Genomic DNA, 21,222 nt, shown 5'->3' with positions numbered 1-21,222 from the left:
GGAGGCTGAGGCAGGAGAATTGTTAGAACTTGGAGAGCAGAGGTTGCAGTGAGCTGAGATCACGCCACTGCACTCCAGCCTGGGCAACAGAGAGAGATTGTCTCAAAAAATAATAATAATAAAATAAAAAATAAAAATATTCAATGCCCAGAGGATTTTAAATATGTATACATTGTTTTATCAAATTATTTCAAAATCAAATATTTATTTATATCATAAATTATTCTGTCAAAGTCCCTAGTACTATGAGAATGGTTCTTTTTGTGTGAAAAGGGAGAAGAGGGTAGCTATGATAAATAATGCCTCACTTCAGACTACCTGGACATATTTTAATGATATGTGTGAATTTACTGAGAATTCTACATTCTACTTGACAAACATGACTATCGAAAAAAAGTAAAACAATGGGAAACCAAAAACATTAGAAGAAAAGGTTTCACATAACAAAAATCCTAATCTGAATCTTTCATAACTCATAACCTCCAACGCTGTATTTATTACAGTAATCTTCAATCATTCTGATATTAAAATGCTGCCAGAAATTCAAGGGTAGTTTCCAAAAACTACAAAAAAGAGAATAAAAATGACTTTTTGAGACCTAAATCACCTAATGATAGGAGATTCAGCAAACTCCTCAGATAACCACAAAATGAAAAGCTTAAAATAACTGAGTTAACTTACTGATTGTGACACTATAAAACTATCAAGAATCAGGAAATGGTCCCATGTCTTATTAGTTCCCAGGCCTAGCACTTGATATTAAAATACATCAATTTTTCATATTCAAAATTTTGCTGGCTATTACATAAACTATATAATGGACTACCCCAATGAATAGTTTTAAGACTGATTTGTTTTAAATGACGCACACACAAAATTAGTGAGAGACAAGGTACACAGATGTCACCTTTTTTTGTAATATCAATTTACAGAAACCTTTATATAAGTCACATAAATGTTTCTCCTTTTCCCCAATTTGCTTGGTTCATGGGAATAGATACTCTAACATCAAACTGCCATGTTGGTTAATTCTGAGACATTCAAAACCTAAAACAAGCAAATTAATAATATTGAATAAGCCACCTCTTTCTCCATAGCAGCCTGGTGTTTCTTGATAAGTTTCTCCATTTCTGCAGCAAAATTATTACGCTGAGTTTCAAGATCTTTGTCTAATCTGAGGCGATGTTCGTCCATCTCAGCCTTTAGCTTATTTTCTAGAGTCATCAGTTGCTTTTGATGTTGTCGCCTCATTCGCTTATAGCCAGACATTTGTTCTCTAAGCTCAGAATCCTGCTCATGTTCTTGCATTTGCCTTGTAACCTAGACATACAAATAATGGAAGGAAAAGAAGAAAACAAAACATTCTTCTTCGAAAAGCCTTTTAAACCATTCTATATTAACTAAGTAGGGAATTAGTGTAAAATATCCCAATGTTAGCAGATTCCAAGGAAATTTCCAACAAGTCTTTTAAAGAAGTAGACTGGTTCTAAAATTTATATGAGGATATAAAAGAACCTAGAATAGCCAAAACAATCTTGAGGAACAAAAATATTTGGAGGACACGCAGCTCTACAGTAATCAAGACAATGCGGTACTGGCTTTAAGACAGGCTAAGTAGATCAAGGAAAGAGAATAAAAACTAGAAAGAGATCCACATATGTTCAATTGATTTTTCTATCAAGAAAGTCAAGTTAATTCAGAGGATAGTGTTTTTAGCAAATCCTGCTGAAACAACTGGTTCTTTACATAGAAAAAAACAAATAAACCTTGCCTCCCTATATCACTTATGTCATATGTAAAAATTAATTTGAGAAGGATCATTTGACCTGAATGTAAAACCCAGAATCACAAAGCAGAAACACAAAATATCTTTATAACCCTGGAGTAAGCAAATACTTCTTGGGCAGAACACAAAAAACACTGACCACAAAGAAAAAAAAAAAAAAAAGAAAAACCTCAATTTAAAAATCAAGATAGGCCAGGCGCGCTGGCTCACGCCTGTAATCCCAGCACTTTGGGAGGCGGAGGCGGGCGGATCACAAGGTCAGGAGATCGAGACCATCCTGGCTAACACGGTGAAACCCCGTCTCTACTAAAAATACAAAAAAAATTAGCTGGGCACGGTGGCAGGCGCCTGTGGTCTCAGCTACTCGGGAGGCTGAGGCAGGAGAATGGCGTGGGCCTGGGAGGCGGAGCTTGCATTGAGCCGAGATCGCGCCACCACACTCCAGCCTGGGCAACAGAGCGAGACTCCGTCTCAAAAAAAATAAAAATAAAAAACCAAGATAAAATATGCATGACATAAAAGTAATCACCTTAAAGTGAACAATTTAGTATGTTTAGTATATTTACCATGCCATGCAACTATCACCTTTATTTAGTTATAAAGCATGTTCATCATCTCAAAAGAAAATTCTATATCTGTTAAGCAGTTGCTCTCCATTCTCCCCTCCTGGTAACCATCAATCTGCTTTTTGTCTCTATAGATATACCTATTCTGCATATTTCATATAAGAAGTGTCATATAATATACGAGTTTTTATGGCTGGTTTCTTTCACTTAGCATGTTTCTGAAGTTTATCCATGTTGTAGTATGCATCAGTATTTCATTTCCTTTTACAGCTGAATAAAATTCCACTGTACGTATATAGCACAATTTGTTTATCCACTCATCCACTGATGGACATTTGTATTGTTTCCGTCTTTTGGCCACTGCAAAAACTGCTGCTGTGACTATGTGTGTACATGCACTTGTCTGAGTACCTGTTTTCAATTCCTTTAAAAAATGTTAATGTTTTGATTGACAAATCATAATTGTATACATTTATGGAGTTCATGTGTGATATACTGATATATGTATTCAATATATTAAATTAAATCAATCTAACCTATCCATCACCTTCCTTATGCATCATTTTTTATGGTGAGACATCTGAGATTTACTTTTAGTTATTTCAAAATATTCAATATACTATTGTCAACTATAGTCACCCAGCTATGCAAAATATCTCAAAACCCGTTCCTCCTATCTTTCTGAAACTTTGTACATTTTGATCAACAACTCCCCATTTCTCTCTCTCCCTAACCTCTAGTAACTATCACTGTACTCTCTACTTCCATTCTATGAGTTCAACTTTATTTTTGTAGATTCCACATAAAAGCGAGATCATGTGGTATCTGTCTTTCTGTGCTTGCCTTATCTCACTTAGCATAATGCTCCAGATTCATGCATGTTCTTGCAAATGACAGGATTTTTCCTTTTTAAGGCTGAATGGTATTCCATTGTGTATATATGCTACATTTTCTTTATCCACTCATCCACTGATATGCACTTAGGTTGATTCCATGACTTAGCTATCGTGAATAATGCTGCAATGAACATGGAAGTGCAGATATCCCTTCAACATACGAATTTCAGTTCCTTTAAATATGTACCCAGAAGTGGAATTACTGGATCATATGGCAGTTCTATTTTTAGTTTTTTGAGGAATCTCCATACCATTTTCCAAAATGGCCATACTAATTTAGGTTATCACCAACAATGTGTAAGAGTTCTCCTTTTTGCTAACACTTGTTATCTTTCATCTTGTTGATAACGTTTTCAATTCTTTTTTCTTTTTTTTTTTTTTTGAGACGGAGTCTCACTCTGTCACCCAGGCTGGAGTGCGGTGGCCGGATCTCAGCTCTCTGCAAGCTCCGTCCCCCGGGTTTACACCATTCTCCTGCCTCAGCCTCCCGAGTAGCTGGGACTACAGGCGCCCGCTACCACGCCCGGCTAGTTTTTTTGGTACTTTTTTAGTAGAGACGGGGTTTCACCGTGTTAGCCAGGATGGTCTCGATCTCCTGACCTCCTGATCCGCCCGTCTTGGCCTCCCAAAGTGCTGGCATTACAGGCTTGAGCCACCGCGCTCGGCCTTTCAATTCTTTTTTCAAAGACAGGGTCAGTGTGCTGCCCACGCTGGAATACAGTGGCATGATCTTGGCTCACTGCAGCCTCTGCCTCCTAGGTTCAAGTGATTCTCCCACCTCAGCCTCCTGAGTAGCTGGGACTACAGGTATGTGCCACCATACTCAGTTAATTTTTTGTATTTTTAGTAGAGACAGGGTTTCACCATGTTGGCCAGGCTGGTCTTGAACCCCTGATTATTTTCTTTTTTTTTTTTGAGTTGAAGTCTTGCTCTTGTCCCCCAGGCTGGAATGCAATGGCACGATCTCAGCTCACTGCAACCTCCGCCTCTGGGGTTCAAGCAATTTTCCTGCCTCAACCTCCTGAGTAGTTATGATTACAGGCACCTGCCACCACGCCTGGCTAATTTTTGTATTTTTAAGAGAGATGGGGTTTCACCATGTTGGCCAGGCTGGTCTCGAACTCCTGACCTCAAGTGATCTGCCTGCCTCAGCCTGGCAAAGTGCTGGGATTACAGTTGTGAGCCACTCCTCCTGGACCACCATTTTATATAAGGGACTTGGCTTATCTGTGGATTTTGGGATTTATGGAGGGTCCTGGAACCAATCCCTCACAGATACTGAGGGATAACTGTACCTTGTTTCAGATGGTTAAGGCAGGTGTATAGACTTGTAAAAACTCTTCAAATTGAATACCTAAGATCTGTGCACTTTATTGAATGAAAAAAATCCAAGTAAGAAGGTAGGCTGTGATGGTATATAGCACTTATAATGAATAATATAGCTATGCTTATTTGTATTGAAAAACTACTTATGCTCTGAATATTTTAAGTGAAATAAATGAAACTACTGGCTTTAAAAATATAAATCTTTTTCAGCTTTTGATTCATTAAATCTGTAAATTTAAAATGCCCTTAACTGATTTGAGGAAGCCAAACTTTAGGATAGAACACTTTCTTGGGAAACATTTAACTTATGCCAAGTTACTGAGAGGTTTTCCTTTAAGCTGGTCCTTCTCAACATATTTATCAAAATAGTCATGCAAAAATTAAGCAATCTTTACCACTTGCTCTGTTAAAAGTGCTATTTACATGTTGCAGAATAGTAGGAATAACCTGACTTAGGGTAGGGTACTACGTTCCCAACCCCACGTCATATAGATTCATGACTGCATAGGATTTATAACATCTGCTTATTACATAGTTGAGAAGTCAGATAGCTATTATATCTTTTTTTTTTTGAGACAGAGTCTCGCTCTGTTGCCCGGGCTGGAGTGCAATGGTGCAATCTCAGCTCACTGCAATCTCCATCTCCTGGATTCAAGCAATTATCCTACCTCAGCCTCCCAGGTAACCCGGATTACAGGTGCCTGCCATCATGCCCAGCTAATTTTTGTATTTTTAGCAGAGACGAGGTTTCACCATGTTGGCCAAGTTGGTCTTGAAACCTGACGTCAGGTGATCCACCTGCCTCGGCCTCCCAAAGTGCTGGGATTACAGGTGTGAGCCACCACGCCCGGCCTCATTTCTTTCTTTCCTTTTTTTTTTTGAGACAGGGTCTGGCACTGTCACCCAGGCTGCAGTACAGCGGTGTGATCTCAGCTCACTGCAACCTCCATCTCTTGGGTTCAATCAATGCTCCTGACTCAGTCTCCCAAGTATATGGGACTACAGGCACACATCGCCACACCCAGCTGAATTTTTTTTTTTTTTTTTGGAGATAGGGTCTACCTCTGTCACCCAGGCTGGAGTGCAGAGGCACGATCTCAGCTCCCTGCAGCCTCTGCCTCCTGGGTTCAAGCGATTCTCCAGTCTCAGCCTCCTGAATAGCTGGAATTACAGGTGCACACCACCATGCCCAGCTAATTTTTCTATTTTTAGCAGAGACGGGGTTTCGCCATGTTGGCCACGCTGGTCTTAAACTCCTGACTTCAGTCGATTCACCTACTTCAGCCTCCCAAATTGCTGGGATTACAGGTGTGAGCTACCACACCCCACCTAAATTTTGTATTTTTTGTAGAGATGGGGTTTCACCATGTTGCCCAGGGTGGTTTCAAACTCATGAGCTCAAGTGATCCACCCACCTCAGCCTCCCAAAGTTCTACGATTATAGGCATGAGCGACCAAACCCAGCCTTTCCATTATGTTTTCTAATAGCCTACTTTTCTTATGGTATCTTAATGTAATTTCGTTGTATCCTTAGTATCCTTTATCACGCTTTGGTTTTACTCATCTGTCTGATTAAGATTTTAAGTACCCCATTATACCATCCTTGTAACGAACAGATAATCCATATTATTTGGAAAATCAGAATGACATTTAGAGTATATCAAATTGTACTGCTTGCCATTTCCAATATTCCCCTCTTTCTTGTTAGCCTCACACAATATATTTCCTTACTGTCCATATTCTTCTTATATGGAAATACCATTCATTTCTCCTCTCCCTGCTGTGCCTAAATCCTACTAATTTTAAACATTCAAACTATTTATTTCATAAATACTTCACTTATGCTCCTAATTAAAAGTTATCTGAATTCCTGTTTAGTGTCCTGTAGTTATCTTAAATATTTAAGATATTCTAACATACTCGTTTTTTGTGTACATGTCATGAAGACATTGTTAGTTTATTCTCAGAGTTCTTTGAATAACATCTTTCTCATAATAGGCACTTAAATATTAAATGAATATTTTGCAAAATAAAACCCAAATACAAAACAATATATAGCTATACTTGAGTTTATATTGCCAAGATCCCACATGAAAAATATATTTATCTTTAATTCGGGGAAGTACATACCAGTGATGCTGTCCGTATAGTAGCAAAGTGTTCTCGATTACGATAGTGTGATTTGTGACGAGATACTTGGGGTGGAGATTGTGGATCTGATGCTCTTGTTCTAGGATCTCCCTCTTCTCTGTAATTTTCTTCCTCCTAGGCAAAAAAAAAAAAAAAAAAAAAGGTAATACTACGTAAGGTGAACGGTTTGTTTGAATCTTTATGGAAATTAAAGTTTAAAGACAACTTGATCAACAAATCTCAAAGACGTAATTTTAAAAAGCAAAACCAAAGAGTAGAAATGCTGTTCTTTTTTCTTTTCTTCTTTTTTAGAAACAAGGTCTCGCTGTGTCACCCAGATTGAAGTACAGTAATGTGACCATAGCTCACTGTAGCTTCAACCTCCCAGGCTCAAACCATCTGCCTAACTCAGACTCCTGAGAAGTTGGAACTACAGGCACGGGCCATCAGGCCAGGCTAATTTTATTTTTTTAGAAACAAGGTCTCCCTATGTTGACTAGGCTGGTCTAAAACTCCTGGGCTCAAGCAATCCTCCCTCCTTGGCCTTCCAAAGTGCTGGGATTACAGGTGCAAGCCAATATGTCCAGCTTTATTTTCAATATAATTAGAACTAGAATAAATTATCTGTACAGGGTATAAAATAGTACACAGACTCAGGATAAGAAAATGCACATGACTAGATTGATTGATTGATTTGTTTGTTTGAGACAGGGTCTCACTTTGTCACCCAGGTTGGAGTGCAGTGGTACCCTGAATGGCTCACCACAGCCTCAACTTCCTGGGCTCAAGCAATTCTCCCACCTCAGCCTCCCAGGTAGCCAGGACCACAGGCATGCACCACCATGCCAGCTAACTTTTGTATTTTTTGTAGAGATGGGGTTCTGCCATGTTGCCCAGGCTGGTCTTGAACTACTGGGCTCAAGCAATCTGCCTGCCTTGGCTTTCCAAAGTGCTGGGATTACAGGCGTGAGTCACTGTGCCTGGCACATGACTAGATTTATACCCTACCGATTATGTGCAAAATTGAAAAGCTTTAACATAACTTGAAAAAAAAGATGATGAAACATGTAGCCAATATAGTCAATGTTTTAAACAGGAGTAGTAGAAAACTGCTCAAAGCCCCTTGGGTTCTGGAAGCAATGGAGCTATCTTTATAATACTTCTGCCATCTGTCCAAAATAAGCAAAAACAAAAACAGCTGCAAAAAATTGAAGGACTGATATCTTTCCCTGAACTCAATCTATTAGCTGAATAGAAAATCAGTTAAGTAGCAACCAATTAATTGTGGGAATAATTTTTTGTTGTTGTTGTTGTTGTTGCCCAGAACGCAGTGCAGTGGTATGATCAAGGCTCACCACAGACTTGATTTTCCAGGCTCAACTGATCCTCCACTACTCAGTGGGCCTTCACTACTCAGCCTCTTGAGTAGCTGGGGCCATAGGCATGTGCCACACCTGGCTATTTTTTTTTTCTTTAATGGATGGAGTCTCCCTATGTTGTCCAGGCTGGTCTTGAATTCCCGGCCTCATATGATACTCCTGCCTCAGCCTCCCCAAGTGCTGGGATTATAGGAATGAGCCACAGCGCTCAGCCCATTTTAACCATTTTAAGTGGTATTAATTATACTCTCAATGATGTACAGCTATCATTATTACTTCCAAAACTTTTTCATCAACCCAAACAGAAACTACATCCATTAGCAATAACTATTTTGACCTCCACCCAGTATCTGGTAACTCCTAACGTACTTTCTGTCACTATGAATTTGCACATTTTAGATATTTTATACAAGTTTAATTATACAATATTTGTCCTTCTGTGTCTAGACTTTCATCACTTAACATGTTTTCAAGATTTATCCATATGGCAGCATGTATTAGAACTTCATTCCTTTTTATAGCTGAATAATATTCTACTGGATGTAAAAACCACAATTTTTTGGGGTTTTTTGAGACAGAGTCTCATTCTGTTGCCAGGTTGGAGTGCAGTGGCATGATCTCGACTCACTGCAACCTCTGCCTCCTGGGTTCAAGCGATTCTTCTGCCTCAGCCTCCTGAGTAGCTGGGATTACAGGTGTGTGCCACCACGCTTGGCTAATTTTTGTATTTTTAGTAAAGACAGAGTTTCACCATGTTGGCCAGGATGGTCTCAATCTCTTGACTTCATGATCCGCCTGCCTTGGCCTCCCAAAATGCTGGGATTACAGGCATCAGCCACCATGCTCGGCCTATAAACCACAATTTGTTAATACATCCGTTGATGAATAATTTGGGTTGTTTCCATCTTTTAGCCATTGTACCTACTACTTTTAGATAGTAACACAAACTGTGAAGTGAAAAAGGAAGCGTTCCTATTTTTGTTTGTTCGTTTTTTGAGATAGTCTCACTCTGTCACCCAGGCTGAGGTGCAGTGGTGCAATCCTGGCTCACTGAAAACCTCTACATCCTGGGTTCAAGTGAACCTACCACCTTAGCCTCCTGAGTAGCTGAGATTAGAAGCATGCACCACCAAGCCGAGCTAATTTTTAAATTTTTTGTAGAGACAGGGTTTCACCATGTTGTCCAGGCTGGTCTCCAACTCCAGGCTCAAGCAATCTGCCTGCCTCAGCTTCCCAAAATGCTAGAATTACAGGGGTGGGCATCCACTCCCAGCCTCAGCATTCCTATTAATTGTTAAAAGGAGTTACCTGACTTTTCAATATTTTTCAGGTTTAACATTTTATACTCAAAAGGGTAAAGAGTAATGCAGCAAACACCCACATTTCCTAAACCCAGAATCTAGTTTTCTACAATTATATTCAGCTTTATTTTTAAGAGAGAGGCTGGGTGCAGTGGCTCACACCTGTAATCCCTGTACTTTGGGAGGCCGATGCAGGTGGATCACTTGAGGTTGGGAGTTCGAGACCAGCCTGGCCAAGATGATGAAACCTCTTCTCTACTAAAAATACAAAAAATTAGCTGGGCGTGGTGGCACGCACCCGTAATCCCAGCTACTCAGGAGGCTGAGGCATGAGAATTGCTTGAATCTGGGAGGCAGAGGCTGCAATGAGCGAAGATGGTGCCACTGCACTCCAGACTGGGCAGCAAGAGCAAAACTCCATCTCAAAAAAAAAAAAAGATACAAACGCCTTGGCGTGGTGGCTCACACCTGTAATCCCAGCACTTTGGGAGGCTGAGGTGGGTGGATCACTTGAGGTCAGGAGTTTGAGACTAGCCTGGCCACACTGAAACCCCATCTCTACTAAGAATACAAAAATTAGTCAGGCAGGGTGGCACACACCTGTAATTCCAGCTACTTGGGAGGCTGAGGCAGGATGATCACTTGAACCTGAGAGGTGGAGGTTGCAGTGGGCCAAGACTGTGGCCACTGCACTCCAGCCTGGGTGAGAGTGAGACTCCGTCTCAAAAAAAAAAAAAAAAAGATATAAACATTATGGACAACAGAAAATTCACTTTTGATCATCACTCATCCCAACCATTTCTCACTCCCCAAAGGCAACCACTATCATTAATTTTATGTGTATCCTTCCTATTTTTTAGTATTTTATTTTCCACGTAAATAATGTCAAATAATATATTTGAGGTTTCTGTACTTTTTCTTCTAATATTTTGAAATAGTTCCACATTCTTTTTGTATTCTCAAAACATAATTTTCCAAATGGAGATAACACGTTAGGAGTTAACAAGGCTTTTTCCATTAAAAAATGCTCCAAACTTCTTTTTTTTTGAGACAGGGTCTCACTCTGTCGCCCAGGCTGGACTGCAGTCGTGCGATCTTGGTTCACTGCAACCTCCGCCTCCCAGGTTCAAGTGATTCTCCCACCTCAACCTCCGAAGTAGCTGGGAGTATGGGAGTACAGGCACGTGCCACTAAGCCTGGCTAATTTCTGTTATTTTTAGTAGAGACAGGGTTTCACCATGTTGGCCAGGCTGGTCTTGAACTCCTGGCCTCAAGTGATACACCCGGCTTGGCTTCCCGAAGTGCTAGGATTATACGCATGAGCCACTGCGCCCGGCCATGTTCCAAACTTCGGGAAACTTCCTTCTCCTCCTTCTTCCTTCTCTTAAACTAATAGACGAAGAAAACAGTTTACCAACATTGAATTTTTTTCATTAAAATCCAAATACTCACAGGTTTTAAATGGATAACAGAACTGTTAGACATCACTGTGTGGTCTCCCTCCATCATGTCTAGCTCACTCTTGTCATCTGAGACATCTGGAAGACTGTTAACACTACTGCTTTGGCTGCTGGCACTGATGGACATGCTGGGAATGGATTGATTACTTCCAACACTATTCACTGTTCCTGTCCGGCCAACACCATGATCTTGTTCCTAAGAGAAAAGAACATTCAAATTCAGTTCAAATATTTATATATATCTCTCTTCTGAATTCTTGATTATAAGCACCTAGCATACCACTTGGCAGACAGTCTCAGAAAGTTGGTCTACCATGAGAAATTGCTTTTATTTTCCAAGACCAAGAAGTTTATCAACTGTTAGTTTATTGAAAAACAAAAATGACCAACAAGTAAATCACAAAAAAACTCAGCCAACTGTCTAAAACAAAGTCAGCTGATCACTTTTGGGTGATTTTTAAAGTAGAATATTTTCTCTAAATTGCTTGATATTTTAAAATAACCATTTATACTTCTCATGGGACATATATAGGGATCCTGCTAATTTCTCAATAATTCTTGGTTAATACAAATCCCTCCTTTAAAAAAAAAAAAGGCACTGGCTATTCTGGGTACAGTGCCTATGGGGTAGCCCTGCTCCATAAGGAGCATTTAAAAAAAAAAAAAAGTATTAGAAACTTCATTGTAGTTGTTACTCTTTTTTATTAAATCAGCCTTTCATAAGTAGATTCTTCTTTCTTCTGGAAAACATAGTCTCCAGATGACCTTTCCCTTCCTCCCTTCCTTCCTTTCTTTCTTTCTTTTTCCTTTTTGTATTTCAATAGGTTTTTCAGGAACACTAGATTATCTTTTTACCACTAAATAATTTAACATTAATTCCTACCTATTCTTGTGTAAACTATTCTTGTGTAAAAAATAATATAATTACATATTATATTATTTCAAATCACAATCATAAGAATGTTATTCTGATGTAAACAGGCAGGTGTAGTATCTGGGCACTAACATTATAGTAGTCTTACCATACCAGAATTCTTTAAGATACGTAGAATTTAATAAACACAGACATATATGTAGATAGGGACTTTTCTTACATCCCTAGCCTAACACATATATTGTTAACAATTTAACTACATAGAATTTTATTAATTTCACTTTATTAAAGTATTTCACATATCTGAAATAATCCCAAACAATTTTCTAGTGACTACCATTAAGAACTTAAAAAAAATCCCCAAATCCAAAAATTGTAAGTTTAGAAAGTCTTATATTTGACAGTTCATTAATTATTTAGTGATATTAAAAAGAAAAAGAAACTATTGCTCATGGTTTCAGAATGCAAAGTGGTCTCTCTCGATGGAAAGCAATAGATAAGAATAAAATTTTCGAATTCTGACGGGGCAAAGAAGAAACAAAATATTTAGAGGGAAAAAATAGCTTTACACATAATATACTTTATATGTATATTTCTTCATGAGGAAGTTCTGTAACACTTCTACAGCAAATCTATATTTCCATTCTCCCTAAGAGGCAAGACAGAACTTGGTCTTGAGAGTAAAAGAGGTATGAATTTGAATCCATGTTCCTCTACCTACAGTGAGCAACTTAATTTATTCTGAGCCTTGCTTTTGGTATCTATAAAATGAGTATTTTAGAACAGTGTAGGCCAGGCGCGGTGGCTCACACCTGTAATCCCAGCACTTCGGGGGGCTGAGGCAGATGAATCACTTGAGGCCAGGAGATGGAGAACAGCCTGGCCAACATAGAGAAACCCCATCTCTACTAAAAATACAAAAAATTTGTTGGGCGTGGTGGCGCACCTGTAGTCCCAGCTACTTGGGAGGCAGAAGGGGGAGAATCGCTTGAACCCAGGAGATGGAGATTGCAGTGAGCCGAGATTGTGCCACTGTACTCCAAACTGGGCTACAGAGCAAGACCCTGTCTTAAAAAAAAAAAGAACGGTGTAGATGGAATGAAATCAAGTTTCTTTGGTGACACAGTAGAATGCCTAGTAACTTTCTCATAACTTCTGAGAGAGTACATTTAACCTTCAGATTCTGTATTTCAAGAACTTCCAAAAGCACATCATATGGAACTGGACAAAAGGTCAAAAAAGGGCTCAGACTGGGCACGGTGGCCCATGCCTGTAATCCCAGCACTTTGGGAGGCTGAGGCGGGTGGGCCACCTGAGGTCAGGAGTTCAAGACCAGCCTGGCCAAATGTGGTGAAACCCCATCTCTACTAAAAATACAAAAAATAAAATAAACTAAAAACTAGCTGGGTGTGGTGGTGCGCACCTGTTATCCCAGCTACTCGGAAGGCTGAGGCAGGAGAATCACTTGAACCAGGGAAGTGGAGGTTGCAGTGAGCCGAGATCACGTCATTGCACTCCAACGTGGGCAACAAGAACAAAACTCCGTCTCAAAAAAACAAAAAAGGTTCGGTGGTCAAGAAATTAGAGAAGGACTATATTAAACAAAAGTGAACAGGTTTCTTTAACAAAGGACTTCTCAGAACCTTCATATGACACTGTGTACCATAAAGGGGCATGTAATCTAACATGATTAAAGGCTTAAAAAAATTTTTTTTTAATTTTTCTTATTTCTCCAAGAAAAAGGGACCTTTTTTTTATTCCTAACTGGGATTTTATAGGACCAATAGTAAGAAAATACAACCTGGAAACCATTGGTATATAAGGTAAATTATGGCAGGGCAAGCTGCATAAGGAAAGAAACCAATAGTGAAAATTCAATATTGGAGTCATTTTTTATCTGTTACCTCTTCTTCTTCCTGTGCTTCTACTGCTGGTCCGTTATGTGCCTCCTGGAAAAGGAGTTTCTTCATCTTTCGATACTGCAGATTGTCCAGCTCTCTTACTGCATCCTTTGTCCTCTGAATGAGATCTATTAACACGGTTTCAGGGCGCTCCCGAAGAACAAACATGTGCTAGATGGGGGAGAAGGTAAAAGGTTGATTTTTTTTCAATTAGTGCCAAGGTACTCCTTCTCAGACCCTAGAGATAATATCCTATGATAGATAATGCATATAATCTATAGCTACATAATTCTGTTAAATTTCTCCTATTTATAAAATTATCATTTACATACATATACTGTGTGTATACACAACTACCCTTTTTCTTTATTTTGAACATAATATTTTTGTTGGCCAACTAAAAATGCAGAGTTAAAATAATTGAAGGGTCTAAACACTAAGAATTAAGTCCAATCAGAGCTCTCAAGGTTTACATACTCTAAGAACTGATGATTTCACACAAAAGACATATTCAGTTCTGAGTCATACTAGTTTCAACAGGAATGTATTTAATGAGAGTGAATTATGAAAGATGAATTTAGATATTAGATATTGGGTTCCTTTATATGCTGGTGAACAATATTCTGCATAAAATACAGAGATTAAAAGCCATTAAATTATTACTGTTTTTTATCACTAGCGTTTAATATAATTTCACCTTATCAAACACAAAAAGTAGAAAAAACAATTCCACCACTATGATGATCACAGTTACATTGTAATATACTTCTTTTCAGAAATTTTCTATGTATAAAATGTTTTGTAGATACATAGTTAGCATGTAAATTCCAGAAAGACATATTCTGCCATCCCTTGAGTTCCATGAGATATCCCTGAATTCCTAAGACAACTTTTACCTCTTTTGTTAGCTCACATTTATTTCTTCTTTAAGCAAAGAGCTGTAACTATGAATCACAGCCCACTGTAACCTCAAACTCCTGGGCTCAAGCAATCCTCCCACCTCAGCCTCTCAAGTAGCTAGGACTACAGGTGTGCACCACCATGTCCAGCTAATTTTACGGAGGTAGAGTTAAACTCCTGGCCTCAAGTGACCCTCCCATCTTGGCCTCCCAAAGTATTGGATTGCAGGCATGAGCCACTACGCACAGCCTCTATACAATATTTTATTCAATTTTCACAGTCATAATAAGTATTATTATTTTAGCTGGGCACAGTGGCTTATACCTGTTACCACAGTACTTTGGGAGGCCAAGGTAGGCAGATCACTTGAGACCAGGAGTTCAAGAACAGCCTGGCCAATAGTGAAACCCTAAAAATATAAAAAATTAGCAGGGCGTGGAGGCATACGCCTGTAATCCCAGCTACTCGGGAGGCTGAGGCACGAGAATCACTTGAAGCTCAGAGGCGGAGGTTGCAGTGAGCTGAGATCATGTAACTGCACTCCAGCCTAGGTGACAGAGCAAGACTCTGTCTCAAAAACAAAAAAAAATTATTATTTCAAATTCAAAACGTAATGCCTGTAGAATATTTCATCAAATGTTTGTGCCCAAATTACCTAACCATTACTCTAATTTGAGGCAGCTATTTCTAATTTTTAATTCCATGATAAACAGCTTCATATATCAAAATTTTTTCGTTAGTTTTTTTTCTTTATGATAGACTGCAACAGAAATGTAATTAGGCCAAAAGATAAGAAGCTCATGATAAATACTTCCTATCATTTTAAATAGGGCTGTGATAATATATACTAGGGGCCAGGCAAATGAATACTATTAATATATGCAGACTTAGAATCTAATCACCAAATGCTAGTGGGCTGGGTCACTACTACATGAGTTAGAAAGGTTTCTTTTGCTACTATTTGGCAAATGTAAGAAGCCAGTCACATTCTTCCTTTTTTTTTTTTTTGAGATGTAGTTTCCTCTGACTGCCCAGGCTGGAGTGCAATGGTGCCATCTCAGCTCACCACAACCTCCGACTCCTGGGTTCAAGCGATTCTCCTGCCTCAGCCTCCTGAGTAGCTGGGATTACAGGCATGCGCCACCATGTCCGGCTAATTTTGTATTTTTAAAAGAGACAGGGTTTCTCCATGTTGGTCAGCCTGGTCTGGAACTCCCGACCTCAGGTTATCTGCCTGCCTTGGCCTCCCAAAGTGCTGGAATTACAGGCGTGAGCCACTGTGCCCAGCCATTCTTCCTTTTTCTTTAATTTGGTGTATACCACTATTTACAATATTGTCTTCTTTTTTTTTTTTGAGACGGAGTCTCGCTCTGTCGCCCAGGCTGGAGTTCAGTGGCGCAATCTCGGCTCACTGCCAGCTCCGCCTTCTGAGTTCACACCATTCTCCTGCCTCAGCCTCCTGAGTAGCTGGGACTACAGGCACCGCCACCACGCCCGGCTAATTTTTTGTATTTTTAGTAGAGATGGGGTTTCACTGTGTTAGCCAGGATGGTCTCGATCTCCTGACCTCGTGATCCACCTGCCTTGGCCTCCCAAAGTGCTGGGATTACAGGCGTGAGCCACCGCGCATGGCCCCCTTTTTTTTTTTGAGACACAGTCTCACTCTGTCTCCCAGGCTAGAGTGCAGTGGCGCGATCTTGGCTGATTGCAACCTCCACCTCCTGGGGTTCAAGTGATTTTCGTGCCTCAGCCTCCTGAGTATTTGGGACTACATGAGTCCACCACCACGACTGGCTAATTTTTGTATTATTAGTAAAGACAGGGTTTCACCATTTTGGCCAGGCTGGTCTCAAACTGCTGACCTCAAGGGATCTGCCCACCTCGGCCTCCCAAAGAGCTGGGGTTACAGGCATGGGCCACCACCGCACTCGGCCTACTATTTACAATATTGTTTCATCCAAAAACATAAAACCTTATATTTATTTATTTATTTGGAGAAGGGCTTTTACTCTTGTTGCCCATGCTGGAGTGCAAAGGTGTGATCTCAGGTCACCACTACCTCTGCCCCCTGGGTCAAGCGATTTTCCTGCCTCAGCCTCCCGAGTAGCTGGGATTACAGGCATGCGCCACCACGACCAGTTAATTTTGTATTTTTTTTTTTTTTTTTTAGTAGAGACATGATTTCTCCATGTTGGTTAGGCTGGTCTTGAACTCCTGACCTCAAGTGATCTACCCGTCTTGTCCTCCCAAAATGCTGGGATTACAGGTGTAAGCCACTGCACCCGGCCAAAACCTTCTATTTCTAAGTTTTGCTGTTTGTTAGATTTTGCTTATTTTTTTTTAACCAACATAATTCCTAGCTATATTAAAGCTTCTACTAGCTACTGTGAGTGCCTGTGTATTCAGGCTTTCATTTCTGAAATGACGAGTAAGGTTACTGCCTGGAATTCCTCAAGCATTACTGAAATTTTGCATGGTTTTTCTATACACTGTGGCTGCAAATAATACTGCTGAATATATATGTGACCCTTTCAAATTAACTTGTGGCTTTAACTGATGTGTCAGTGAAAATAAACTGAATTTCCTTGAAATTCAATCTCAATACAATCTCAGCTCACTGCAACCTCTGCCGCTGGGGTTCAAGCAATTCTTCTGCCTCAGCCTCCTGAGTAGCTGGGACTACAGGTGTGCGCCACCACGCCCAGCTAATTTTTGTATTTTTAGTAGAGACGGGCGTTTCACCATGTTGGCCAGGATGGTCTCGAACTTTTGACCTTGTGATCCGCCCACCTCAGCCTCCCAAAGTGCTGGGATGACAGGTGTGAGCCACCGTGCCCAGCTAAACTATGTTTTATCAACTTTGAAATAAGACATTGTTCCACTGGGCGTGGTGGCTCAAGCCTGTAATCCCAGCACTTTGGGAGGCCGAGATGGGCGGATCACGAGGTCAGGAGATCGAGACCATCCTGGCTAACACGGTGAAACCCCGTCTCTACTAAAAAAATACAAAAAACCTAGCCAGGCGAGGTGGCGGGCGCCTGTAGTCCCAGCTATTCGGGAGGCTGAGGCAGGAGAATGGCGTAAATCCGGGAGGCGGAGCTTCCAGTGAGCCGAGATCTGGCCATTGCACTCCAGCCTGGGCAATAGAGCGAGACTCCGTCTCCAAAAAAAAAAAAAAAAAAAGACATTGTTCCACATGAATTAAAATTTATAACTCGATTATATTCTTGAACATATTAAGTACTGAGCTATTTGAATACTTAACTATACATTCTATTTAGACATGGTAAGAGCAGCTAATCAATTTGAAAAAAGAAATTAAAAAATTTAGTATCTAAGAAAAGTTCTCAGAAACAGTATAAAAAACTAGTATTAGTAAAAACTAGTAGAGTATACTTAATCCTAATTCAGAATCAAATAATAAAACACATTCTTTACAATCATTTCTCAGGGCTAAGAACAAATTGAAAGTATAATGGAACTGGTGGCTCACGCCTGTAATCCCAGCACTTAAGAGGCTGAGGCAGGTGGATCACGTGAGCCCAGGAGTTTGAGAACAGCCTGGGCAATGTGACAAAACCCTAATTAGCCGGGTTTAGTGGCGTGTGTCTATAGTCCTGGCTACTTGGGAGGCTGAGGTGGGAGGATCGCTTGAGCTTGGGAGGTCAAGGCTGCAGGAGACGTGATTGTGCCACTGCACTGCAGCCTGGGTGACAAAGTGAGGCCTTGTCTTAAAATAAAATAAATAAATAAACTGTAATAGAACTGACCTTTAGAAGTTCCTCTGATGTAGGTCGATCTTGAGGGATTTTCTGGAGGCAAGAATCTACAAAGTTGCGAAAATAATCAGACCTATTGTAAAGGAAAGTATCAAGTGAACACATTGCTATTTCCTTTAAAAATACATCCACAAATCAAGGCACGTGCCTACTGGTGGGAGGGGGAATGGAAAGGGAATGATTAAAAAAAAGCAGAGACTATATAGTTTCATATAAGTCTATGAAGATCTATCTAAAGCAACCAATGAATGTTTACCATTTTCCAAAGATAAATTCACACAGATTACTTTAAAATCCTGCTCCTACATATTTAAATATCACAACTCATACTACTGTATTGAGGCAAAATGAGGGAAGCCTATCTCCTTTTTCTTGTTTTTTTTTTTTTTTTTTTTTTGCATTGAAACCCAAGATAACATTCCTTTCCAATTCCCTTTTTTTTTCCTTTTCCTTTTTGCTAAGCCTTTCTTATAATAAGCTCTTTTCTTATTTGCCCCTTGGATCATCTTCTACATAGCATGTTTCAGAATATCACTCTATCTGCTCTGGAGAAAGCATTTTTATACCTGAGTATTTGGTGCCCCTGAGCAAATGGGTAAGACTTCCATTAAACCTAGAAACCTATTAAGGTATTTTTTTAAAACGTTAGAAGTCTGTAACACATTATTATATAGGGTAATTGACAAGAGTTCAGTGAGTAAGGCAGTAAATAATTACTCCATCAATGTTTGTCTCCAATATTCAAATAAGATTTTAAGTTCCTTGTAGGCAAGAATTATTTTATAAATCCCCAAGTCTCAAACACAGTGTCAACACAGTCTGTGTTCAATACATTTATTACTTACATGTATCAACTATGGTTTCAATGTTTTTTTTCTCCAAAACTGATGTTGAAACTTAATCTCCAATGCAACAGTGTTGGGAGGTGGGGCCTAATGGGAGTTGTTCAGGTCATGAATGGATTAATGCTGCTATAAAAAGGGCTTGTGGGAGAGGGTTCTCTCTCCTGCTCTCTGCCATGTGAGGACACAATGGCTCTCCCCTGCAAAGGATGCAGAGTTAAAGGCACTATATTGTAAGCAGGAGGGCCAGGTCCTAACCTGCCAGTGCCTTGATCCTGGACTTCCCAGCCTCCAGAAAATGAGAAATAAATTTCTGTTCTTTATAAATTACCTGGCCTCTGATACTCTGTTACAGCAGCACAAAATGTACTAAAGCATACCACAACACTAAACTCAGTGTCAAAAGATTCATTCTACATAATTCTAAACGCAGAGTTATACAGAAAGAATCTTTTGGCACAGAGTTTTAGCATTATTAGTTTAGTAGAGTTATATGGCACATTCTTAAATGGCAAAGACTTAAATGAATGAGACATAATTATGTACTCTTTAAATAATTAAGTACCCCTAATTTACATATCTGTGATTTTCAAAATATTAATTAAATATGCTAGCTATTCCCCTAGAATTTATCAAATGCTAGGTACACCTGAGGAATTAATTTTCTACAACAATTTTATGCTGTTGATAAAAAATCCTAGTTTTCTAAAATCTGTTATCCATAAACCTCTTTACACGAATGAACTAAATTTTATCAAATCAATGAAGCCCTAGAAGGAATATCAGATAAAACTGAATAACATATTATAGTTAGAGTGATCCCAAAATTATTAATTACCTGGTAATTTTGATAAAGTCAAATCATTTTACCTATATTTTTATATCACATAAACTATAAACCATCCTGCAATCAAATATCACGATAGGTTGTAATAATACATATAGTTTAGTTATAAAATATTAATGCTTAAATGCTATTTATTTATTTATTTTTATTTTTATTTATTTATTTTTTTTGAGACGGAGTCTTGCTCTGTCGCCCAGGCTGGAGTGCAGTGGCCGGATCTCAGCTCACTGCAAGCTCCGCCTCCCGGGTTTACGCCATTCTCCTGCCTCAGCCTCCCGAATAGCTGGGACCACAGGCGCCCGCCACCTCACCCGGCTAGTTTTTTTTTTTTTTTAGTAGAGACGGGGTTTCACCAGGTTAGCCAGGATGGTCTCGATCTCCTGACCTTGTGATCCGCCCGTCTCGGCCTCCCAAAGTGCTGAGATTACAGGCTTGAGCCACCGCGCCCGGCCCTATTTATTATTTAATTAGGATTAGGTATTCCTAAATTTAAAGAAAAAGTAAAATACAAATTCTTGTAAAAATGAATACTTTTTACACTCATGTGACATCATCCATCCTTTTCTGAACTCAGTTATACATATGCTATGAAATGGAAACATGATAAAGAATAAATCTAATATTTAAAAGGCTAAAATAAATCTATTTTAATATCTTATAAGGTGATACATTTTACCTAATTGAAATTAAATCACTTTGATAACAGATTATGAAAAAGCATTTCATTTATTCAACATTGAGCAATATATATATTAACAATACTCACCATTCATTAGACTGTAGTGTAGGGGATTCATTTTGGGCTATGTGATATAAGGCACTCATTGCATTCATATTAAATAAAGGAGGCTTCCTTTCCGCTGTGAAAGAAAGGAAACATTCCTGTTAAAATAGGTGCCAGGGGTACTCTAGTACCGGGCACGTTTTTCTTTTCTTTTTTTTTAATGATTTTATTTTGAAACAATCTTAAACTTATACAAAAAATTGCAAGTAGAGTTCGAAGAGCTTTCTTTTTTCCCTTTTTTTTTTTTTTTTTTTCTGAGATAGGGTCTCACTCTGTCACCCAGGCTGGAGTGCAGTGGCACAATCTCGGCTCACTACAGCCTTGACCTCCTATGCTCAAGCAATCCTCCTACCTCAGCCTCCCAAGTAGCTGGGACCACAGGTGTGCACCACCATGCCCAATTACGTTTTGTATTTTCTGTAGAGATGGGGTTTTACCATGTTGCCCAAGA

The 21,222-nt window shown here is 39.4% G+C and overlaps 1 protein-coding gene across 5 annotated transcripts in view; it reads right to left on the bottom strand.

The window, feature by feature from the left end:
- TAOK1 (TAO kinase 1) overlaps positions 1-21,222 on the bottom strand; it is a 167,025-nt gene that overhangs the window by 39,037 nt on the left and 106,766 nt on the right. For 4 of the 5 annotated variants that reach the window (XM_023183810.2, XM_023183809.2, XM_026447095.1 and 1 more), the window contains 6 exons: positions 20,754-20,847; positions 18,290-18,371; positions 13,623-13,790; positions 10,837-11,040; positions 6,705-6,839; positions 1,084-1,320 (listed from right to left, as the gene is read on the bottom strand). In XM_023183810.2, the coding sequence (XP_023039578.1) occupies positions 1,084-1,320; positions 6,705-6,839; positions 10,837-11,040; positions 13,623-13,790; positions 18,290-18,371; positions 20,754-20,847 (920 nt within the window). The remainder of the gene's footprint in view (positions 1-1,083; positions 1,321-6,704; positions 6,840-10,836; positions 11,041-13,622; positions 13,791-18,289; positions 18,372-20,753; positions 20,848-21,222) is intronic. The other variant, XM_023183812.2, reaches the window with a different exon arrangement.

This window comes from Piliocolobus tephrosceles, chromosome 16 (assembly GCF_002776525.5).
Source record: "Piliocolobus tephrosceles isolate RC106 chromosome 16, ASM277652v3, whole genome shotgun sequence".
Classification (NCBI taxonomy): Eukaryota; Metazoa; Chordata; class Mammalia; order Primates; family Cercopithecidae; genus Piliocolobus; species Piliocolobus tephrosceles.
The sequence above is the reverse complement of the archived record's forward strand: the minus strand, read 5'-3'. Positions and strand labels throughout refer to the sequence as shown.